Source organism: Leucopleurus acutus (assembly GCF_964270905.1).
Source record: "Leucopleurus acutus genome assembly, chromosome: 11".
In the NCBI taxonomy this organism is placed as follows: domain Eukaryota; kingdom Metazoa; phylum Chordata; class Mammalia; order Artiodactyla; family Delphinidae; genus Leucopleurus; species Leucopleurus acutus.
This window is the reverse complement of record NC_139152.1, coordinates 52872979-52893103: the sequence shown is the minus strand read 5'-3', so window position 1 is coordinate 52893103 and position 20125 is coordinate 52872979. Positions and strand designations below refer to the sequence as shown.

General features: G+C 38.1%; 1 protein-coding gene across 1 annotated transcript in view; it reads right to left on the bottom strand.

Moving 5' to 3' along the window:
- MSRB3 (methionine sulfoxide reductase B3) overlaps positions 1-20125 on the bottom strand; it is a gene marked incomplete at its 5' end in the record, with an annotated part of 162809 nt that overhangs the window by 76631 nt on the left and 66053 nt on the right. The window contains 1 exon segment of the mRNA XM_082849687.1: positions 2753-2781. Within this exon segment, the coding sequence (XP_082705813.1) occupies positions 2753-2781 (29 nt within the window).

Below are 20125 nucleotides of genomic sequence, written 5' to 3'. Positions count from 1 at the left end.
TGATCTGTTTCAATAAATCAACACAATCTATAATTTTCAGGTTTTAAAAATCACATGAAATGTATGTATTTCACTTTAAGATAATTAAAGCAGAAAAAGAAAACTGAAACAAATGGCAAATTATTGATAACGGTAAAATCTAGATAATGAATGTGTGGGTGCTCATTTACTACACACTGTACTTTTATGTAGAGTTGAAATTTTTCATTATAAATTTTTTTGAAACTTAAAAAAAATGCAAAGAAGTTGTTTGTGAATTTGCTTTTGTAGAAAAAAATCAATACAATTTTGATAAGAAAAAAATCAAATCACTATCTAGGTTGATCATTTTGGTATATATTCAATAGCTGACATTTTTTACCATGTGCTGACAATGAAAACTTTCCTTCCTTCCTCCTGAATCTCACTCCACAGCCTGAAACTCATTTACACAAACTGCGAATTGCAAATATGCAGTAAGCTCTGCATAAGTTGGGTTCTTTACTTGAAAAAAATATATATATATACACATATATATTTACTTTGAAATTCTTTCCTTTATGGCTAGTCATTGACCATAGTATTTATTTTTTTAAGGCTTTTTTTTTTCTTTCTTAGTAAGATCAGCATCTTCCTTCATTTAAAAATTTTACTTTGTCAGGAACAATGTTACAGTTGTATACAACATTAAACAGAGCTAGTTTACTTTCTGTATTTGATGAACAATAGAGAACCTGAACCTATTAAAGTCATACATTTAATTGTTCCAATATGCTACCTCATTTCTAACCAAAATTTGCATGATATAGAATGCCAAAGAATACATTTCTAACTTCCTTTGTCATGATTCCCTCATTTGATATTAAGCTAAAAGAATTTATAAGAAAAAAGAATTACCTGATTCTTGATTTGAAACCATCTGAATTATTTCCACAACATATTTAGATTCAAAATTAAAAGAATAAATAAACTTTTAATCAGTATTCCCCATAAGATTTTTCAGAGCACAAAACTTTGTAGTTTTCAAAGACATGCAGATGTTGTCCATGAAAGACGTTTTAAAAAATTAGGACTTGGAAAAAATAAGAATCATGAACAAAACCTTGGGTCACAAGAGTGAAAGATGTGTGCCTATACAGATGTTATAACTATTTTCATGATAAATACTAACTCTCGCTACGGGAATTTAGCAGCACACTTTAATTTGCTTTTGAAAATTTAACATAAATTTTCTAACTTTGACAACAGCTGCCTAATATTTCAGTTTTATACACTATTTCCAGGTTTTACCTCCGAAATGAACCTAGTAGACTTTTTCATTTTTAAAAGCTATATTCCAGATCCTGTAGGATAAAACCAGTTTTTGACTTGATGCTTAAGGAATTTGATCATAACAAAGTGGATTTTTAAATAAATATTTGATGACTGACTGGCAATGGTAAAAAGATATGCAATTTTATATAAAAATTCATTCTCAATTTTTTCATTTATCTCTTATTATATTTAAATATTTTAACTATTAAAAAATGACAAAGACTTTTTACACCATTTTGAGTCGCCTCCTATGAGTCAATAAAAAAGTCTAATAGTGGATACAATGCCATTATGCCTTTAGTCTCCATATCGTCAACATTGTAAACCAAATGTTTATCTTATGCTACCACTGTCACATGTGATTCAGAAGCCCAAGAGCACACAGAATGGAAAGATTTCTGGAATCACAGTTCTCAAATTAGGTAAAATTGTTAACTCAAATGTACAGACTTCATATTTAAAGGGTCTCACCAAGTTGGAGAAATTCAAAAGAAAGATACAGGTTTTGAAGAAGAAAAGCATGTTGGCTCCTTAACACCACTATCAAAAAGAATACATAGGCTTTGGTCCCTTTGTGAAATAATAAATGAAAACTTTTAAGTTAAAACATAGTGGAACTCAAACCAGAGTAAGAATATTACTTTTAAATTCAATAAGTTGTATATTTTCTGCAAACTATTTTCTCCTGAAATTGAAAATTAATGTTTATTTATCTATAACAGTGCACTAAAGGGCGTAATTCCTTCGTACTGAACATGAGGTAGTTTTTGTGCTTTAATTGCCAACACCGTCAGAAACTATGAAGCACGTACATCTCAGCGAGTGACACAAAGACACAGTCAAATGTAAGGATTATATGGCTATATTCATGCTTAATGAGAAGAAAACATCTAATGAGGCTGATACGCCACTGTTTGTGAGACTGTCTTGATAGATACAAAATAATGGCTTAAGGTGACCTTCATTTTCCATCACCCACCCCCCCAACAAAACAAATTTTTAAAAATTAGCAAGTCATAGACAAATATCTATTTCTATTGGCTAAAACCGTCTGCAGTTTGCTGGATTAAATGTATCTGTTACCCATATGCGATGACAAGTCACTTGCAGAGAATTTTTAAATTACCCAGGATGCTTTGTCCAGTGAGAGAATAATATTCTATTTTTAGCAATGAGTAGGTACAACCCCCTCCTTTGCTTTTAAAATGAAGCTCTGCAGATACAGAGCATTTAATACTTATTTCAGAGCTATCGAGAATCCCAGCGTGAACACCACCTCAAGTTATGATTCCAAGCAGCCACAAGCAGCCAACAGCCCTGCTTTGAGGTGGGGTTCATGTTTTGAAAAGAGACTGCCTAGTCTGTTTAAAATCAAAATGGTTCTTGATCTGATGCATTACTCCTCAGAGAATAATGTAAATAAAATATACTCAAAATAACATTATTAATGTAAACATACCTGAACCAGAGTCAAATTTCGTTTCTGACCTGCAAAGAGAAAGAAATTTTTTATGATATAAAAATTGCTTGTTAGACAATAACTGATTTTATGAGGGGGGAAAAAAGATGCAATAGTTTTAAATTTCAGTACATGCATCAACAAGTAAGACAGCTTTTTAAGATGTAAATACGTATTTATTTTAACCATTTTAAAAGCATGCATAACCCTAGGTCCTCTAAACATGTACATGTCCACAGAGATAGCGCAGTATGGAAAAGATATTAACTTTTTAGCTTGTTTTTGAAAGAGAATAAATTATGTTAAAAAAAAAAGCACCCAATCTTTACAGATTAACTTGTTTCAGTAATATAATAAAGCAATAAAAACTCAAATTTAAAATTATCTTCTTTACTTATTATTCAAGATTTTCAATTATTCAACAGCAAGTAATTTTTCACTAAGTTCTTCACAGAGTAAATGAACCTAGTAACCCCATACATTTAATAAGAAGGAGAAAAAAATGTGAGCCCTTGTGGGAACATTATGTTTCAGATATAGGTTAATACTGGTTGTAAATTCAGAAGCCTTTGAAGCTCTCAGTCCGGCTGTGGGAAAACTGCTGTTGGGTAATTACTCTCAAGATGCTGCTGATGTGCTGTCAAGCAGAATTAACCCTATGACTAGGCCTATCTACACAAGCTACTATAAGACAGCATTGTCTATACCTAGCTCTCAAACCAATTAGTGGGTATGCTCCAGTCGGATTTATATCACACATTAACAATCAATAGTATATATGGTCACAGCTGCCACAGCAAGAGACAAGAACCAACCAGCAGGAGTCCTGTTAAAGGATGTTACATTGACAGAGAAGATTTTTTTTTTCCTGGGGAAATGTAGTTAACTAAGTGGGAAAGGAGATTTCTTTGAAATTATGCCAGGGTACCAAAGCACCTTTGGAAGCGGTGGCTTTCTTTACCTAAATTAGCTTCAAGAGAAGTCATCAAAGGAGGAAGAGGCAAAGGATAAGCAAGAGACAGCTTCCTTTGACATAAAAATTCATTTTCTCAAGTATTCCCAAATAAAGTTTCAGCTGATGCTCAAACCAAGTCAATAATCATAAAAACAGAAAACTTACTATTACAACCACGGTTATCAACAACCACCACTGTAATCCAGGTTCATATTTGTCTCAGACCCTGGTCCCACCATAGTCCTCATCTCAGTCCTTAGGTGTCCCTGACTCCTATTTCAGGTGTAAACCCATTTTCACTTTTTGTCCTCTCCTGTTCTGGAAAGCCTGGCCTCATGCCCTCTTCTTTGTTTCCAGCATCCCTGAGCATAACTCTAAACGACACTTACCACGCGTTGTCCTGCTGGTTTCCTAGCCTATCTTCCCCACTGGACTCTGCCTTACTAACGTCTGTAGCCAGGGCGCCTACACAGTGCCTGGTGCTTGTACTCAACACATGTCTATAAAGGGAAACCCCTGCCTCCACAGACATCCTTATCTCCCTCTCAGCTGTATAAGAGGTGCTCTTCCTTCTGCCTGAGGTTCCCTGCATTTACATCCTAAAGTGCACTCTCTCATCTCCCCTGAAACCAGGTTGGATTAGTTACCCCTTCCTCCGGTTGTATCTTCAATATCTGCGTCTCCCCAAGTTCCTCCTCCCTTCTGCACTGAAGTGCTCCAGAATTAATTAAAACCCTCCTTCAAATCTGTGTCCTACTCTTTTCATCCCTCTTTCTTCCTGGCTTTACAAGCAAGTTTATTGAAAGGAGAGACTATATTCTATATTGCACGTCTTCCTTTCCTGACCTCCCAACATATTCACTCTTTGAACCACTAAGATCTGTGCTAAGTTTTCTCAGTGGCTTCCTAATGCTCAAGCCAACAGCCCTGTTACAGTCCCTAATTTACTAACCCTTTCTCCAACTAAAATCCTACCTGAATGTCACACTGTGACCTCAAATGCCACAAGTACTGAACTGCATTCATTTTCCTTTCCCTCAAATATAATTCTCCTGCTATAGACTCCCTATTGTCAGAAATTATGATGTTATTCTAGTTTTCTTTTGCACCCTCGATATCTAAGCTGTCACCCAGACCTGCTGACTCTACCACCTTCCCCTCCTCTCTATCCTCAGTCTTACCATCTTAGGCCTATCTTTGGCTCAATAATCTCATAACCCGTATCCCCCACTCCCTTCCGACCCACCCTCTAATCAGCTGCCAGACATTTCCACAACACTAATCCGATCACATTTTCACCATCCCAACAACTAGAGCAGAGTTTTTCCAAACTTGGGTCACAAGTTGACCCATCAGAGGATTATAAAATTAATTTAGTGGATTGCAACTAGTATTTTTTTCAAAAAATGAAACAGAACAGAAAAGAAGACAGATGCATCCCATATTGAGAGTACATGCAGTTTAGAGGTGGATTAGAGGCAGGATTAGAGAGGGGGGCGGAGAGCCAGATCACCGTAGGCCCCTTATATGCCACGCAGAGGACTGTGAACTTGGTGTCCCTAGGTCAGTGGCTTTTAAACGTTCTTGTCTGTGACCCATAGTAAGACATACCTTTTTACATGGTGACTTATTACCAGGCTTGGCCCTAATATTTGCAGGGCCTTGGCAAGAGGACAAATAGGGATACAATACAGCTAATTATTTAAAAGTTACAAGCCAAGGCAATAAACTGTTAGAAAAGTATACTAACCTACCTTGACAGATATACCTGATAACAAAAACAATGAAAACTGTGTGTGAAACTATTGATACCAAGTAACTGAGAATAGTGCAAATTTTAAATTAATTTCGTGTTCCACTGAAAGACTTATTCAGCCTGGGGAAATTCAGGGGCAATGGCAACTAGGCCAAGTGTGAGAAGAGGAGAAGCCTCCCTCAGCCTTCTCTTCCAGTGGCTATGGAGTCCATAAGAGAAACACCTCCTTTCTTTTCTTCTTTACTGGGGGAGGGGCTCTTTCATTTCTGTCAGAGGCTCTGTACTCCTACCCATCCCCCATTGCCTGTCCCCACCAGCCAGGCCCCTGAGCTCCAAGTCCATCTAGACTATAACAGTCAGGCCCAAGGGCCAACCTCTGGCTTCTAGGTGCTCCCAGCTCCCCACTCTCACAGGAAGGTTTGAATTAAGAATTCTCTGACCAGGAATGTGGAAGAATAGGAAAAGCATTTTGCCCTTCCCTCTTTGTTTCCGCTTCTTTCTGCCCTCTAAACTGCAGCCTTCACTCTCACCAAATCAAACTATTGCCATGTTATTTTGTAACCAAGCAGGACCCTATGGGGCCTTCCCAGGACAGGCCTTCCCCCATATCCTCTGCTTTAGCTCCACTCTGAAGTACCTAGATAATAGTATATGAGGCAAATTTCCACCAAATGGAAGAACTACTTGATGACCATGAGCACACAGCCCCAGGCCTCCTGGAGCCTAAGGACTGATAATGTTAACCCCTGTGACACCACGCTGCTGCCTCACCATCAGCTAATCAGAGAACCGTGTACACGCTGATCACATACTCCTCCTCTCCTGGCCTTTAAAACCTAGAGGGGTGGGATAGGGAGGGTGGGAGGGAGATGTAAGAGGGAAGGGATATGGGGATATATGCCTATGTATAGCTGATTCACTTTGTTATACAGCAGAAACTAACACAACGTTGTAAAGCAATAATATTCCAATAAAGATGTTACAAAAAAAAGAGAATGCTTTGCCAAAACCCTTTGGGGAGCTGGAGGCTTTTCAGGGCATGAGCCACCTTGTCTCTTTGCGTGGCCTTGCAATAAACCTTTCTCTGCTCCAAACTCCGACGTTTCAGTTTGTTTGGCCTCGCTGTGTGTCCGGCACATGAACTTGTGTTAACAATTTCACAGCCTTCATCCAGTATCCTCAGCTTAGACACACTTCCCCCAGCTCATCACTGACAAACTTTGACTCCACAGACTTGCCTCAATCCTGGCAGCAACTTGCCTGGCCCCCTCACCTCCTAGAGCTCCTTGCTCGCCTTCAGTTACTCCACAGTGTGGGCCTGGCACGGCAATCCCCACACCATGTGGCACTGACACTAAGCCCAGCAGGGTGCATGCAAGGTCTCGCCCATCTTCATGTTCCCAGCACTAGGCACAGCACCTGGTATTTAAGAGCTATTAAAGATGTGTAGCAGAAGTTAACACATGAACAAATGGATCTGTAAATTAACAGAGGGCCAAAAACCAGATATAATGACCAAAAGCTCTATAAAATGCCTCTTTTGAGAGATGAAAAATCATATCAGAAAACTGTTAATCCCCAGACCATCTTATCTCTTCCAGAGACAGCTGGTCAGTATGTAAAATATACACATAATGTGCAGAGAAAACATCTCCACAAACTAATTAATGACATTAGGTATCAGTTTTCAAAAAAGAATATTTTCAGAATTCTTAGACACAGTACTGAATCTTCAAAAGCCACAACTAGTCTAATAATAATTAAAACGTAATAAGAGAAGTTAATACTGTCAGTTTTAGGGGTTGAGAAAACTGGTCCTATGGTATAAGTTAATTTAGATTTCTATTAAATTTTACATACACACATACATACACAGAGACACAAAGTACTCCTCTATTATACTATGGACTCTGATCATCTCTACTCATAAATCCTCTGTAAGAAATTAAGTAAATTATAGATAGGACAAAGAAATGGCAAGTATGAAAAAAGAATTCACACAATACATATTATACAAGAAAGACAAAAAGGGATGGTTCATTCATTCATTCCAAACACATTTCTTATGCGCTTATTTTTATTCATATACCATGCTGGATGGTAGGAATACAAAGATGCATAAAGTAAGGTTGTACGGGGTATAATGTTGATAAATATATTTGTGTCTCCACAGACACCCATTTTACTCCTTATTATATACTTAACATCTAAGCTTAAAGCTATTCAACCAGTTCTTTCGGCAATCGCCAAAAGATGGTGAATATAGCCCAGACTGTTACTATTTTCCAATATCCATTCTCCCCTTTTTTATTTTGGAAATAGAATCTCTGAGTTTTAGATGGGCACATGCCTGCTGAGGTAAGACAATTTTTTCACAATATTTCCCACTTCTCTTGTTTTGACCATGTGACTAAGTTCTTGCCAAAAGGATGCAAGGAGAAGCATTATGAGTTATGCCCTTGAAGCAAATGTCTGCACCCCTCCCCTTCTTCCCACTGGCTGGAATGCAGATGTGATTCCAGGAGCTGAAGCAGCCATTCTTAGATCATGAGAGAGAAGCTGATAGTAGAGCACCAGCCTTTGGCTGATGGTACACACACACAAGTAGCACCATATCAATCCCAAACTGCTACTATGTTTAAGCCATTATTATTTTGGAGTCTTGTGAGAACAGTTATAACAGTAATGCCACATTAAAAAAAGGCTTAAACTAAAACTTAAAAATTTTTTAACCTGAAAAGTTTTTATGAATTTTAAAACCATAAAGCGTAGATGCTAGGAAAATTTAAGTATCATTATTATTTTTTAAATAATTAAAATATATAACATATGTATTCTTTTGATAATAAATTTTCAGATTTTCAAAAGAGGGCAGTGTTAGTCATTGGTTAGAGCTCTATAGTCCTGAACAAGCTTATAAAACTGCCGTTCTCTATTTATAGGAAATAACCTAGTGTTTATGAAAGTTCTATGTGTATTGAAGTCAAGTTTTTAAAAATTTTATTATTTTTAAAATTTTATTATTTTTAAAATTTTCTCTTATGAGGAATCCACAAAGTCTCAGAGAACACTGCTTTTTTGCTTACTTTCAACTGTATTGAAAACATTTAAATGGGACCCATGTAAGTATGAACTACAGGTTAATGAAGTCAGTGTTCCAAAAGGTTTCAGACAACATGTGGAACAGTGAGGATGCTGTTCTTATTATTTTTAATTGATGTCAACTAAAGATTGTAGCTGCAAAAAATTATTAGAGGGAAGGAGTAGGAGGGGCAGACTGATTTTTGCCTATTAGTGTATTATATATGGCAACTCCATACCAAGGATTTTCTAGGACAGTCCAAGTCAAATAACCTGTCCTGTTGTCGCCCCTAAAGTATGGAAAATTTTCAGAAATTCCAATATTTCAGGATCCTACTTATAAGTCTAAGAATTTCTTCTTACCCCTACAAGTAATTCAAAGGCTTTCATCAGACCAAAGGCTAGTAATAACGGCAGTGAATATTTATGCACCTTCTTTCAGTTACATAAACATAATACACTTCCTCTCCTTGGAATGCTCTCTCTTCCTCCCCCTCACCCACTCCAGTATCCCTTAACCCCTTTGCCTACTTAACTTCTAAAACTTTCTCCATTATTAGCTTAATTATCAGTTCTTTGAAGAAGAGTAGCCAGACTAGATTAAATCCCTTGAGTTTATACTTTTATAGCACCAGTCACTCCTTTGCACTCGTCAGAGTTGTAACTCTACGTTTGTTCACGTAGTTATTTGATCATACTAAAAGAGTTCACTAATTGTGGCAGACACTATCTGTTGTGTATGTAATGGCCAGTCTCCCTTTTCTCTGATAACAGAATTGCAATTTTTGAAGGGTGCGGAAAAATGTTTCCACCCTAGGAATGCATCATTATTAGGCTAAGCCATCTGTGGCAATCCTAATCTCCTTTGTCAGTGACTGGTTCAAGGACAGGGATGGAACCCCTCTCTGAGCAGTGAGAGGTACAGGGAAGTCTGCTGGGGGTACTTTTTGGGAAGGTTTTTCCTCATGAAAAGGACAGGGGTGATTTAGGGAGAAGGCCCTTTTCCTACACTCTCCCTGTTTCCTGCCTTTAAAGTTATTACGTAAGAATACTTAGAACTGCTGTAGCAATCTTGTAACCATGAGGAGAAGGCCAAGAAAATAGCAGAAATGCCAACCCGGAACCCTAATTTCATTCCAATTCCAGAACAGCCTTTCTCTAGAATTCCCGCTGAGTTAGAAAGTCAAGTCTAGCATTGTTAGGCCACACTCAACTTGGGTATTTCTGTTACTTTTAAACCAACATATTCTAACTGATATTGTTACCATAGCAGTACTAGGTTATGAACTATCTACTTATTGTGTTTAAAACTTAGGCCTCTATGTTATATTTTGATAATAATGATGCTATAAATACAAAAGACAGAAAAATATGCAGAAAGAAAACCAAATGAATTTAAATGTTTAAAGACATGTTACCTACCACAACTAAAAATGAAGAAAAGATACAAATAAAAGATACCCATTAACTGCATGCTTAATTTTTTTAACTGAAAAATATAAATTAAAAAACCAGAAATTTAGAAGTCAAGATGATAATCATTAGCAGAACAGCAGCAAAGTCCCTCCTAAGTTGCTTGAAGATCTCTTACATGAGCCTGTCAATGAGAACCTTCAAGTTCAGTTACCAGGACACAGCTACAATTCTTCTTCATTTATCGACAGTGTCTTTCACTGAGCACCGTAATGTACTGCAGATAACATGCCTGTATAAATTCCTGCTCCCCGTGACACAGTTCTGCTTCCACTGGTACTGTTTTTATTTCTCCTTTTAACCAGGCCCTAGCACTTTCACTGGGATCACTGCCACCCTGATAAGTTAGAGGCTTTATGCAGCAGTGATGTAGTCTATGAAGCACTTAAGACTGAGGTAGCAATCGTGGAAAAGGCAGCCGATAGAGACGGACAGACTAGAGCCCAGTCCCAGGTCTTCCACTTTCTACCCTGTGTGATTTTACAGAAGTTCATTACACTCTACATCTTAGTTTCACTATCTACAGAATGGGAGTAATGTTTACCTTTTAAAAGTTTTGTGTAGGTTAAGTGAGATGATACTGTAAAATGTGTAGGTCAGGTCCTGGCATATATTAGAAGCTGAATAAAAGGTAGGTTTTATCTAAGCAATAATATTAAATAAAGTTTATGGCTACAAGTACAAGTAGCAATATTTTAGCAAGTAAAAAAAATACTACTATATTATAAAAAGAAAGAATGTATTACTCTGATATCTTACTTGGGGTGCAATTTTAATATGAGTATCAAAAAACATGCAGGAAAAAAATGAGGGAACAGCAATAAAAATAACTGAAGAAACTGGAAATATTTAAGAGGGAATGCTAATGGAAAATAATATAAATGACCCAATTACACAATACAGAAAAGCAGTCTTATTTGTCCTTAAAACACAAAACAGTCTCTAACTAAAATAGTTGCACAGTGCACTTGAGAGCTTACTGGAATAAGAATCAGGAGACCTGGATTCTAGTTCAGCAACCAGGACAAGTCATTTAACTTGTGAGCTGCATTTTTCTCATTAGTAAAATTAGACATTAGAAATAAATCAATGCTGCTCCATACAGCCTACCCCACGGAGAGGTAAGGTATCTAAATTTTTCTACAGTTCCCAAGAGTAAAGAAAAGGAAAAGGGGAAAGGAGAGAGCAGAGGAAAACTGAATATGAGATGATAAAAATTGGCATCTGTAGAACTTGAACCTACAGATAAATAAGACTGAAAAAATAGGTCATTGTTAAGACCACTTTTGGCTCTCCAGGTTCTACAGTTTTCTCTAGGCCATATTGATAACTGCCTTCTTTGAATTTCAATATCATTTCCTGTCTGTATGATTTATAGTACTTAATCATATGTTTCCTTTAAAATAATTTAATTGTTTCTTGTGTATATAACTCTTACAGAGAATAAAGCTTTTAAAGTAAAGATTCTTTAGCTATTGAGAATAAATTCAAAACACTAAAGAAAACGGGGTTAAGGAGAATAGAGTATACTTTCATGTTAGGAGTTGAACTGTGTCCTCCCAAACTTCATATGCTGAAGGTGTAACCCCTAGTAACTCAGAATGTGACTGTATTTGGGAATAAGGTTTTTAAAGAAGTAATTAAGTTAAAATGAAGTCATTCAAGTGGGCCCTAATCCAATATGACTGGCGTTCTTTTGAGAAAAGGAAATTAGTACACAGACACACACAGAGGGAAGACCGTATGAGGACACAGAGAGAGGACAGCCATCCACAAGTCAAGGAGAGAGGCCTCAGAAGGACCCAACCCTCTGACACCTTGATCTCAGACTTCCAGCCTCCAGAACTGTGAGACAATAAATTTCTGTTGTTTAAGACACTGTCTATGGTACTTTGTTATGGCAGCCCTAGCAAACTACTACATATCATTTCTTCTTCAGTCAGATATTTAGCAACCTCAGACCTCCAATAAAAGCCAAAAACCTAGAAATTAGCTGGAAATAAAAATGTCTATAGCTTTCATACACTTTAACCCATTTTAGGTACAAAATATGTTTGATTTCTCTATCCTCCCTTAATATTTTTAACCATATTCTGCCAAAGTGCTTTACCTGCATTTTGACCATTGGGCAGCTGCTTCTGCAAATTAGTAGAGACCACCAGCTGGCACAGCATAAGACTGTGATCAATGGGCTCTTTGTATCTTCATACTGCTGTGGGAAAATGTTTCGAATGGTTTTGCTTGGTCCTTTAACACTGATGTTATATACATACTTGTCACGTGCTCTCTGGGGGATGAGGCAGACTTGGGAGGTAGTAACATTTACTGCTCTACATCAGTTTGACATATAATATTTCTTTACTTATTTTGCCTGGAAATTTTCATTTCTACTCTAGGTTGTAATCAGAAAAAGAATGAGGAATGCAAGGATTCTTCAATATACTCAAATCAATCAATGTGAAAAAACATATTAACAAATTGAAGGAGAAAAACCATATGATCATCTCAATAGATGCAGAAAAAGCTTTCGACAAAATTCAACACCCATTTGTGGTAAAAACCCTCCAGAAAGTAGGCATTGAGGGAACTTACTCAACATAATAAAGGCCATATATGACAAACTCACAGCCCACATCATTCTCAATGGTGAAAAACTGAAAGCATTTCCTCTAAGATCAGGAACAAGACAAGGTTGTCCACTCTCACCACTATTATTCAACACAGTTTTGGAAGTTTTAGCCACAGCAATCAGAGAAGAAAAAGAGATAAAAGGAATCCAAATCGGAAAAGAAGAAGTAAAGCTGTCACTGTTTGCAGATGACATGATACTAAACATAAGAGGATCCTAAAGATGCTACCAGAAAACTACTACAGCTAATCAATGAATTTGGTAAAGTAGCAGGATACAAAATTAATGCACAGAAATCTCTGGCATTCCTATACACTTATGATGAAAAATCTGAAAGAGAAATTAAGGAAACACTCCCGTTTATCACTGCAACAAAAAGAATAAAATACCTAGGAATAAACCGACCCAAGGAGACAAAAGACCTGTATACAGAAAACTATAAGACACTGATGATAGAAATTAAAGATGACACAAACAGATGGAGAGATATACCATGTTTTTGGATTGGAAGAATCAACATTGTGAAAATGACTCTACTACCCAAGCAGTCTACAGATTCAATGCAATCCTTATCAAACTACCACTGGCATTTTTCACAGAACTAGAACAAAAAATTTCACAATTTGTATGGAAACACAAAAGACCCCGAATAGCCAAAGCAATCTTGAGAACGAAAAACGGAGCTGGAGGAATCAGGCTCCCTGACTTCAGGCTATACTACAAAGCTACAGTAATCAAGACAGTATGGTACTGGCACAAAAACAGAAATATAGGTAAATGGAACAGGATAGAAAGCCCAGAGATAAACCCACGCACAAATGGCTACCTTATTTTTGATAAAGGAGGTAAGAATATACAATGGAGCAAAGACAGCCTTCTTCAATAAGTGGTGCTGGAAAATTGGACAGCTACATTTAAAAGAATGAAATTAGAACACTCCCTAACACCATACACAAAAATAAACTCAAAGTGGATTAAAGACCTAAATGTAAGGCCAGACACTATCCAACTCTTAGAGGAAAACATAGGCAGAACACTCTATGACATAAATCACAGCAAGATCCTTTCTGACCCACCTCCTAGAGAAATGGAAATAAAAACAAAAATAAACAAATGGGACCTAATGAAACTTGAAAGCTTTTGCACAGAGAAGGAAACCATAAACAAGATGAAAAGACAACCCTCAGAATGGGAGAAAATATTTGCAAATGAAGCAACTGACAAAGGATCAATCTCCAAAATATACAAGCAGTTCATGCAGCTCACTATAAAAAAAACAAACAACCCAATACAAAAATGGGCAGAAGACCTAAATACACATTTCTCCAAAGAAGATATACAGATTGCCAACAACACGTGAAAGAATGCTACTCTTCACTGCAGCACGTGGGCTTCTCATTGCGGTGGCTTCTCTTGTTGCGGAGCACGGGCTCTAGGCACACAGGCTTCAGCAGTCGTGGTATGCGGGCTCAGTAGTTGTGGCGCACTGGTTTAGTTGCTCTGCCGCATGTGGGATCTTCCCAGACCAGGGCTCAAAATCCGTGTTCCCTGCATTGGCAGGCAGATTCTTAACCACTGTGCCACCAGGGAAGCCCCGGGGGAGCTATTTTAAATAAAGTGGTCAGGGATATGCTTTAGAAGGAGATGACATTTCAGCTGACACCTAAAGAATGACAAGGAGCCCACATACAATGGGGGTGCAAAATGGAATTTTTGGTGGAGATTCCAAAGGAAAGGACCAATGCAAAAACCCAAGCTTGAGGGCTTCCCTGGTGGTGCAGTGGTTGGGAGTCCGACTGCCGATGCAGGGGACATGGGTTCGTGCTCCGGACCGGGAAGATCCCACATGCCGCGGAGCGGCTGGGCCCGTGAGCCATGGCTGCTGAGCCTGCGCGTCCGGAACCTGTGCTCCGCAACGGGAGAGGCCACAACAATGAGAGGCCCGCGTACCACAAAAAGAAAAAAAAAAACAGCCAAGCTTGGCATGAAGAAGAAGAAGGAGAAGGAGGGGGAGAGAAAGAGGAAGGGGAGAAGAAGACTGGATCTAGAAAGAAGTGAATAAAAGAGAGAACAGTAAGACAGAAAGTCAGAGAAGTAGACAAGGGCCAGATCACAACTTTAAAAGCCATTGTAGGGCTTCCCTGGTGGTGCAGTGGTTATGAATCTGCCTGCCAGTGCAGGGGACATGGGTTTGATCCCTGGTCCGGGAAGATCCCACGTAGCATGGAGCAACTAAGCCTGTGCGCCACAACTACTGAGCCTGCACTCTAGAGCCCGCGAGCCACAACTACTGAAGCCCGAGTGCCACAACTAATGAAGCCTGTGCACCTACAGCCCGTGCTCTGCAACAAGAGAAGCCACTGCTATGAGAAGCCCGCGCACCGCAAAGAAGAGTAGCCACTGCTCGCCGCAACTAGAGAAAGTCTGCGCACAGCAACAAAGACCCAATGCAGCCAAAAAATTAATTAATTAATTTTTTTAAAATAGTACCTTTACTAAGTATATGGGGGGAAATGAGAGAAGAGTAGATTTTGCTGCTTCTGAGTCATTCTGCTACCACTATTTCTTGCTAATTCCTGATTTATTCTTGTGAGCTGCTAGGATCAATAAGAAAGTTTCAAGCTGTATGGTCCCACACAGGATCTCAGATTAGTATAATTTTATTGTATTTTTTTAATCTTGAAGATACTAAAAGCATGATTTATAATAGAAAAGTATATAACTGCCTTAAAAAGAGATGATACAAAATGTCTCTTGACCTAATTTGGGGACAAAAATTCGTATTAAATCACTGGTTCCATAGGCCCAAATCAATGAGTCTGGAAGATGTATGATTATATCAAGCTTTTCAAAAGCACAGATTAGTCTGGAAATCTGTACTCTTAAATTCTCCAGATGATCTTGAGAACTACTGACCTGGATGGCATCCCTTAAAACAAAGAATATTTCTCCTATTTGAAATAACAAGGCATCCCACCTTTCTAATGATTTAAATTTGTATCTATTCGTTATTTCCAAAATAAGTTTCTGCCCAATAAAGAAGTAAAAAAATTCCCGTCACAGATTGTTGTGCAACACTACTATAAAGTTGTTTGTGGGAAGCACTGAACTAAGTACAAAAGAAGTGAAAAATTTGTCAGAAAAGATCCAGTCCCAGAGCAAAAAATGATACATTTGCCACTTTCTTGGTGAACTTATTAAAAACATTCGATTACACAGCTATTGTTTCTGGCCACATGAATCAAATGATAAAACCATAGATTTCATGGTTTACTCAGACTAGGCTAGCAAATTAAAAAGATTCATCACTAAAAAGATGTGTCTTGTGTGGTCAGTAAATTTACACTCCACTAAACCTCCAAGCAAAAATAATACGAAAGACAAAGATTCAATATCAAGACGCTTTCCTTCAAATCTGGAAACCATGAACAGTGCACTAGAAGATCTGAACTTGCATTAAGTCATGGTCAAGAGCATTTATGGAGAGCTCACTACCTGCAAAGCACTCTATTTTAAGGAAGAGGTCTTGTTTAAAGTAGCCATAATTCGGCCCATAAAGCCCTTTATAGTTAAAGATCAACAGTTTGAACCTCAATCAGGAGCAAATGGGTAGCTGGTTCATACTGAGGGATGCGGGTGTAATTTGGTCAGTGCCGCTCAGTTTAAGTTGAATGGGCCTTTGCAGTTTGTGTAAATTCTACCTTCTGGGTGGTCTTCCAGAGCAATCTCAAAAAGGGCACATCACAGAGGTACTGGAGTTAACTTATGCTTATGTAGACTATGAGTCATGCAACAGCCATTAACACTAGATACTTAAGTGAGCACATAGAAGTAAAACGTGCAATCTCCATCAGCATAGGGCTAACTTTCCTTACGGTAAAAAAATTGCAACTAGAATGAACGCTAAAAAACAAATCAAGGGCTTCCCTGGTGGCGCAGTGGTTGGGAGTCCGCCTGCCGATGCAGGGGACGCGGGTTCGTGCCCCGGTCTGGGAGGATCCCACATGCCGCAGAGCGGCTGGGCCCGTGGGCCATGGCCGCTGAGCCTGCGCGTCTGGAGCCTGTGCTCCGCAGTGGGAGAGGCCACGGCAGTGAGAGGCCCGCATACAGCAAAAAAAAAAAAAAAAAAAAAAAAAAATCAAGACACAAATGAACAAAAGTATAGTTTGTTCCAAGTACAATGCAAGATAATAAAGACAAAATATAAAGAGCAGGGACTTCCTTGGTGGTCCAGAGGTTAAGAATCTGCCTTCCAACGCAGGGGACGCAGGTTCGATCCCCGGTCGGGGAACTAAGATCCCACATGCTGCAGAGCAACTAAGGCTGCAAGCCGCAACTATGGAGCCCACACACCGCAACTAGAGAAGCCAATGCACTGCAACGAAGATCCCACGTACAGCAACTAAGACCCGAGGCAGCCAAATAAATTAATTAATTAATATATATATATATATATATATATATATATATATATAAAAATAGCAGAAGGAATCATAGGTTACAGCCAGCTAATCCATGATCATGAAATATAGGAATGATAAGTCAAATATAGTTACCTGTTTTGACTTAGACTCTCCTTTCCTTTGTCTACTCACTGGTAGTGGCACAATGCATTAAGTGTTCAAAGAGTGGAAACAACAGCAACGAATAAGAGCTGCCATGTATGGAACTCCTACTTCACAGCAAGCATCCTTAACACTTACACACAAGCAAAGAGCCTAGCTGATCAAAAAACTGCACATTAAAAACGTATCTCGTAGATGGACAATTATTAATCTGAAGAAATTTATTTTACCTATCGCCCAGAAAGGTAAGGAGAAAAGTTAATCTTCTTTTCTACAGTTTATTCTACCTGTTCTTTAAATCTCTTTCCCTCATTTCTAATACCTTAAATATATCCCACTTTACAACTTTTTCAATTTGTCAAAAAAAAAAAATTTCCCTTGAGTTTGTTTTCCGTCCAGTCATAAGGGGTTAGCCTCAAATTCCTATTTTAACTATAATGACACAACTATGATGACTGTGTTTTCTGGGATTATTCCAACTTCAAATATTTTATCACATTATCTCCACTTCAGCTTGTGGTTTGAAAACATGAGATTGTATCCTAAAATCTCCACAATCTTGTTTTCACTACTACTTCCACCAAAATTATTCTCTAACATTGCCAAACCCAGTGACTGGTTCTTATTCTTCTGAGTCTCGGCATCACTTCATAGCCTAGTTCATCCTATCCATGATATCTATACATCCAACCTTGGCCTTCATACTAAATTTAAATATCTTCCTGCCTACTTCGGCATTTCCCGATGTGTGTTATCAGTAACGTTAGCCTCACAGTATGTTCCTCAGTTAAGAAAAGATACTGTGGTCAAAAACTTTCGGAAATGCTACCTACAACATTCTACTCCTGAAGCTCTACAATGAACATTAGTGAATTGTGCACTCCTTGATTTTTATGATGAAGCAACCATTTGACTCATTTTTACTCAGTGTTTCCCAATAAGCAATCTTGTTTCATTCATCAATAGAACTCTTATTTTATTTTTTCATGGAAGATATATTAACACGTTGTGGAGCTACTATAATGTAGGAGTAGTATTCTGATGAAACAAATACTCCATAGCACATACTTTGGGGAATACTGATGTACCTGAAATTTTAGGTTAAAACCTGAAATCTATCAGGCTTCCAAAACTGAATTCATCACCTTTCCTCCCAAGCCAGGTGTTAAACATCAAATTAATCTCTAGTAACAGCTTTTTCACCAATCTCGTATTCTGACAGTTGATAAATCTTTTCAGCTCTTACTGTCTGTTGTGTGTAGTTTTTTTTCCCCTCCCTTACATCATCCTATTGACATCACCCTAAGGCAAATCTTCTTTAAGCCTCATCTAGACTCATGGTAACCAATCATAAGAATTAGAGGAGAGCTTTTGTAAAAAAAAAAAATTCTGGGCTCCACCACAGCCTTGCTATATCAGAATTTTGAGGGGGAGAGGCTTGGGGTCTGTGATTCTAACAGACAGCCAGATTTGCAAACTGCTAAAGTAGACCATGGAGGTTCCATGACTCTTTTCTGCCTAAACTAAGCATTTTCAGTTCTCTTCCCTCATCTCTTCAAGTGACATCATTTTGAGTCTCCTAACCATCAGCTGCTCTTTGTTGAATGTGGTCCATTTTGTCTGTAAACCTTTTAAAGCAAGGGTTTTATACTGAACCGCAGAGCACTCAGGATATAGTCGAGCCAACTTGTCAGAGAGTAGGACTGTCAATTATCTATTGTCTCCTGGGTTTCTCTAGATCTGCCTTTATGCTGGACAAGCAAAATCATCTCCTCCCTCTTCCATCCCCTGCAGCAAATTGCTACTTGTTATGATCAACCCCAATCTGCAATAACCACTAGAATGTGAATCAACCAGCAAACAGATATAACTTCCAGAATTTTAAAGTGTTACTTACCTAAAAGACCTCTGGTCTCTGTTCTAAATAAGTGGCATGCCTCCCTTTCTCTACTGAATTTTAGCTCTGAAAACTGCAATTTATGCCAATCCTTACACTGTTTTAGAATCAATGATCCACATTTACAGAGTGTTTTTTCCACTTACAAAACATTTCAACATTATCTGGTTAATCCCCTCAAAAGTTCTTGTGGCATGGGTATTATCCTCATCTTACAAATGAGGAAATTAAAGCTCATAGAGGTTAAGTAGCTTATTCAAAATCACACACAGTAAGTGGGGAAAGTGGTGACTTTAACCTCATGTCCTGCACCTTAATCATAGCTTTCTCCACTTTAAAATCCAAGTATAGTCACTTGGCCATCATCAGAAAATTAGCACCAATTAACACCAGCATGTGATGGCTACCAGATGGTGAATTACTAAGCAAAAAGAACAATCAACTAGAATCGGGGAGGAATTATAACATAATACAGGAGCTAAGGAGGGGTGCCTTTGGGGTCAGGCAGCCCTGAATTTGGGTCCTAGCTCCATCTCTGACTGCCATTGTTACCTTGACTAAATTACATGTCCTTTGTGAACTTTGATTTTCTATTTAGGTTACAAAGAATAATGGAGATAATTTTCTTTAAAGTGCTTAGCATAATGCTTGGTACATGGTAAGTCTTCATTCAATGCTTTTTTTTAAATCCCTAATTCAAACATGATAAACAGTTTATTAAAATAAGTCTGTTTGGAAATAAATAAAAACCTTCTGACTTTGGGGTCCCATCCTTCATCAATTACCTCCAGATGTCTGGGAATAGGGCTATGTGAGGACTATAGGAAGACAGAAGACAGTCACGAGGAGGAATAAAATTTGAAATGATGCTTGAACTGGAGGCCAAGAGAAGGTAGTTGAATAGAAGGTTAGAGCTAAGTCTAAGCTCTCAGTGGCTGCCTTCCCTGGGTTATCATCACCATTACCAGTCACTTAGGGATAAAATAGAAAAAAAAAAGAAAAAAGAAGCAACAACTT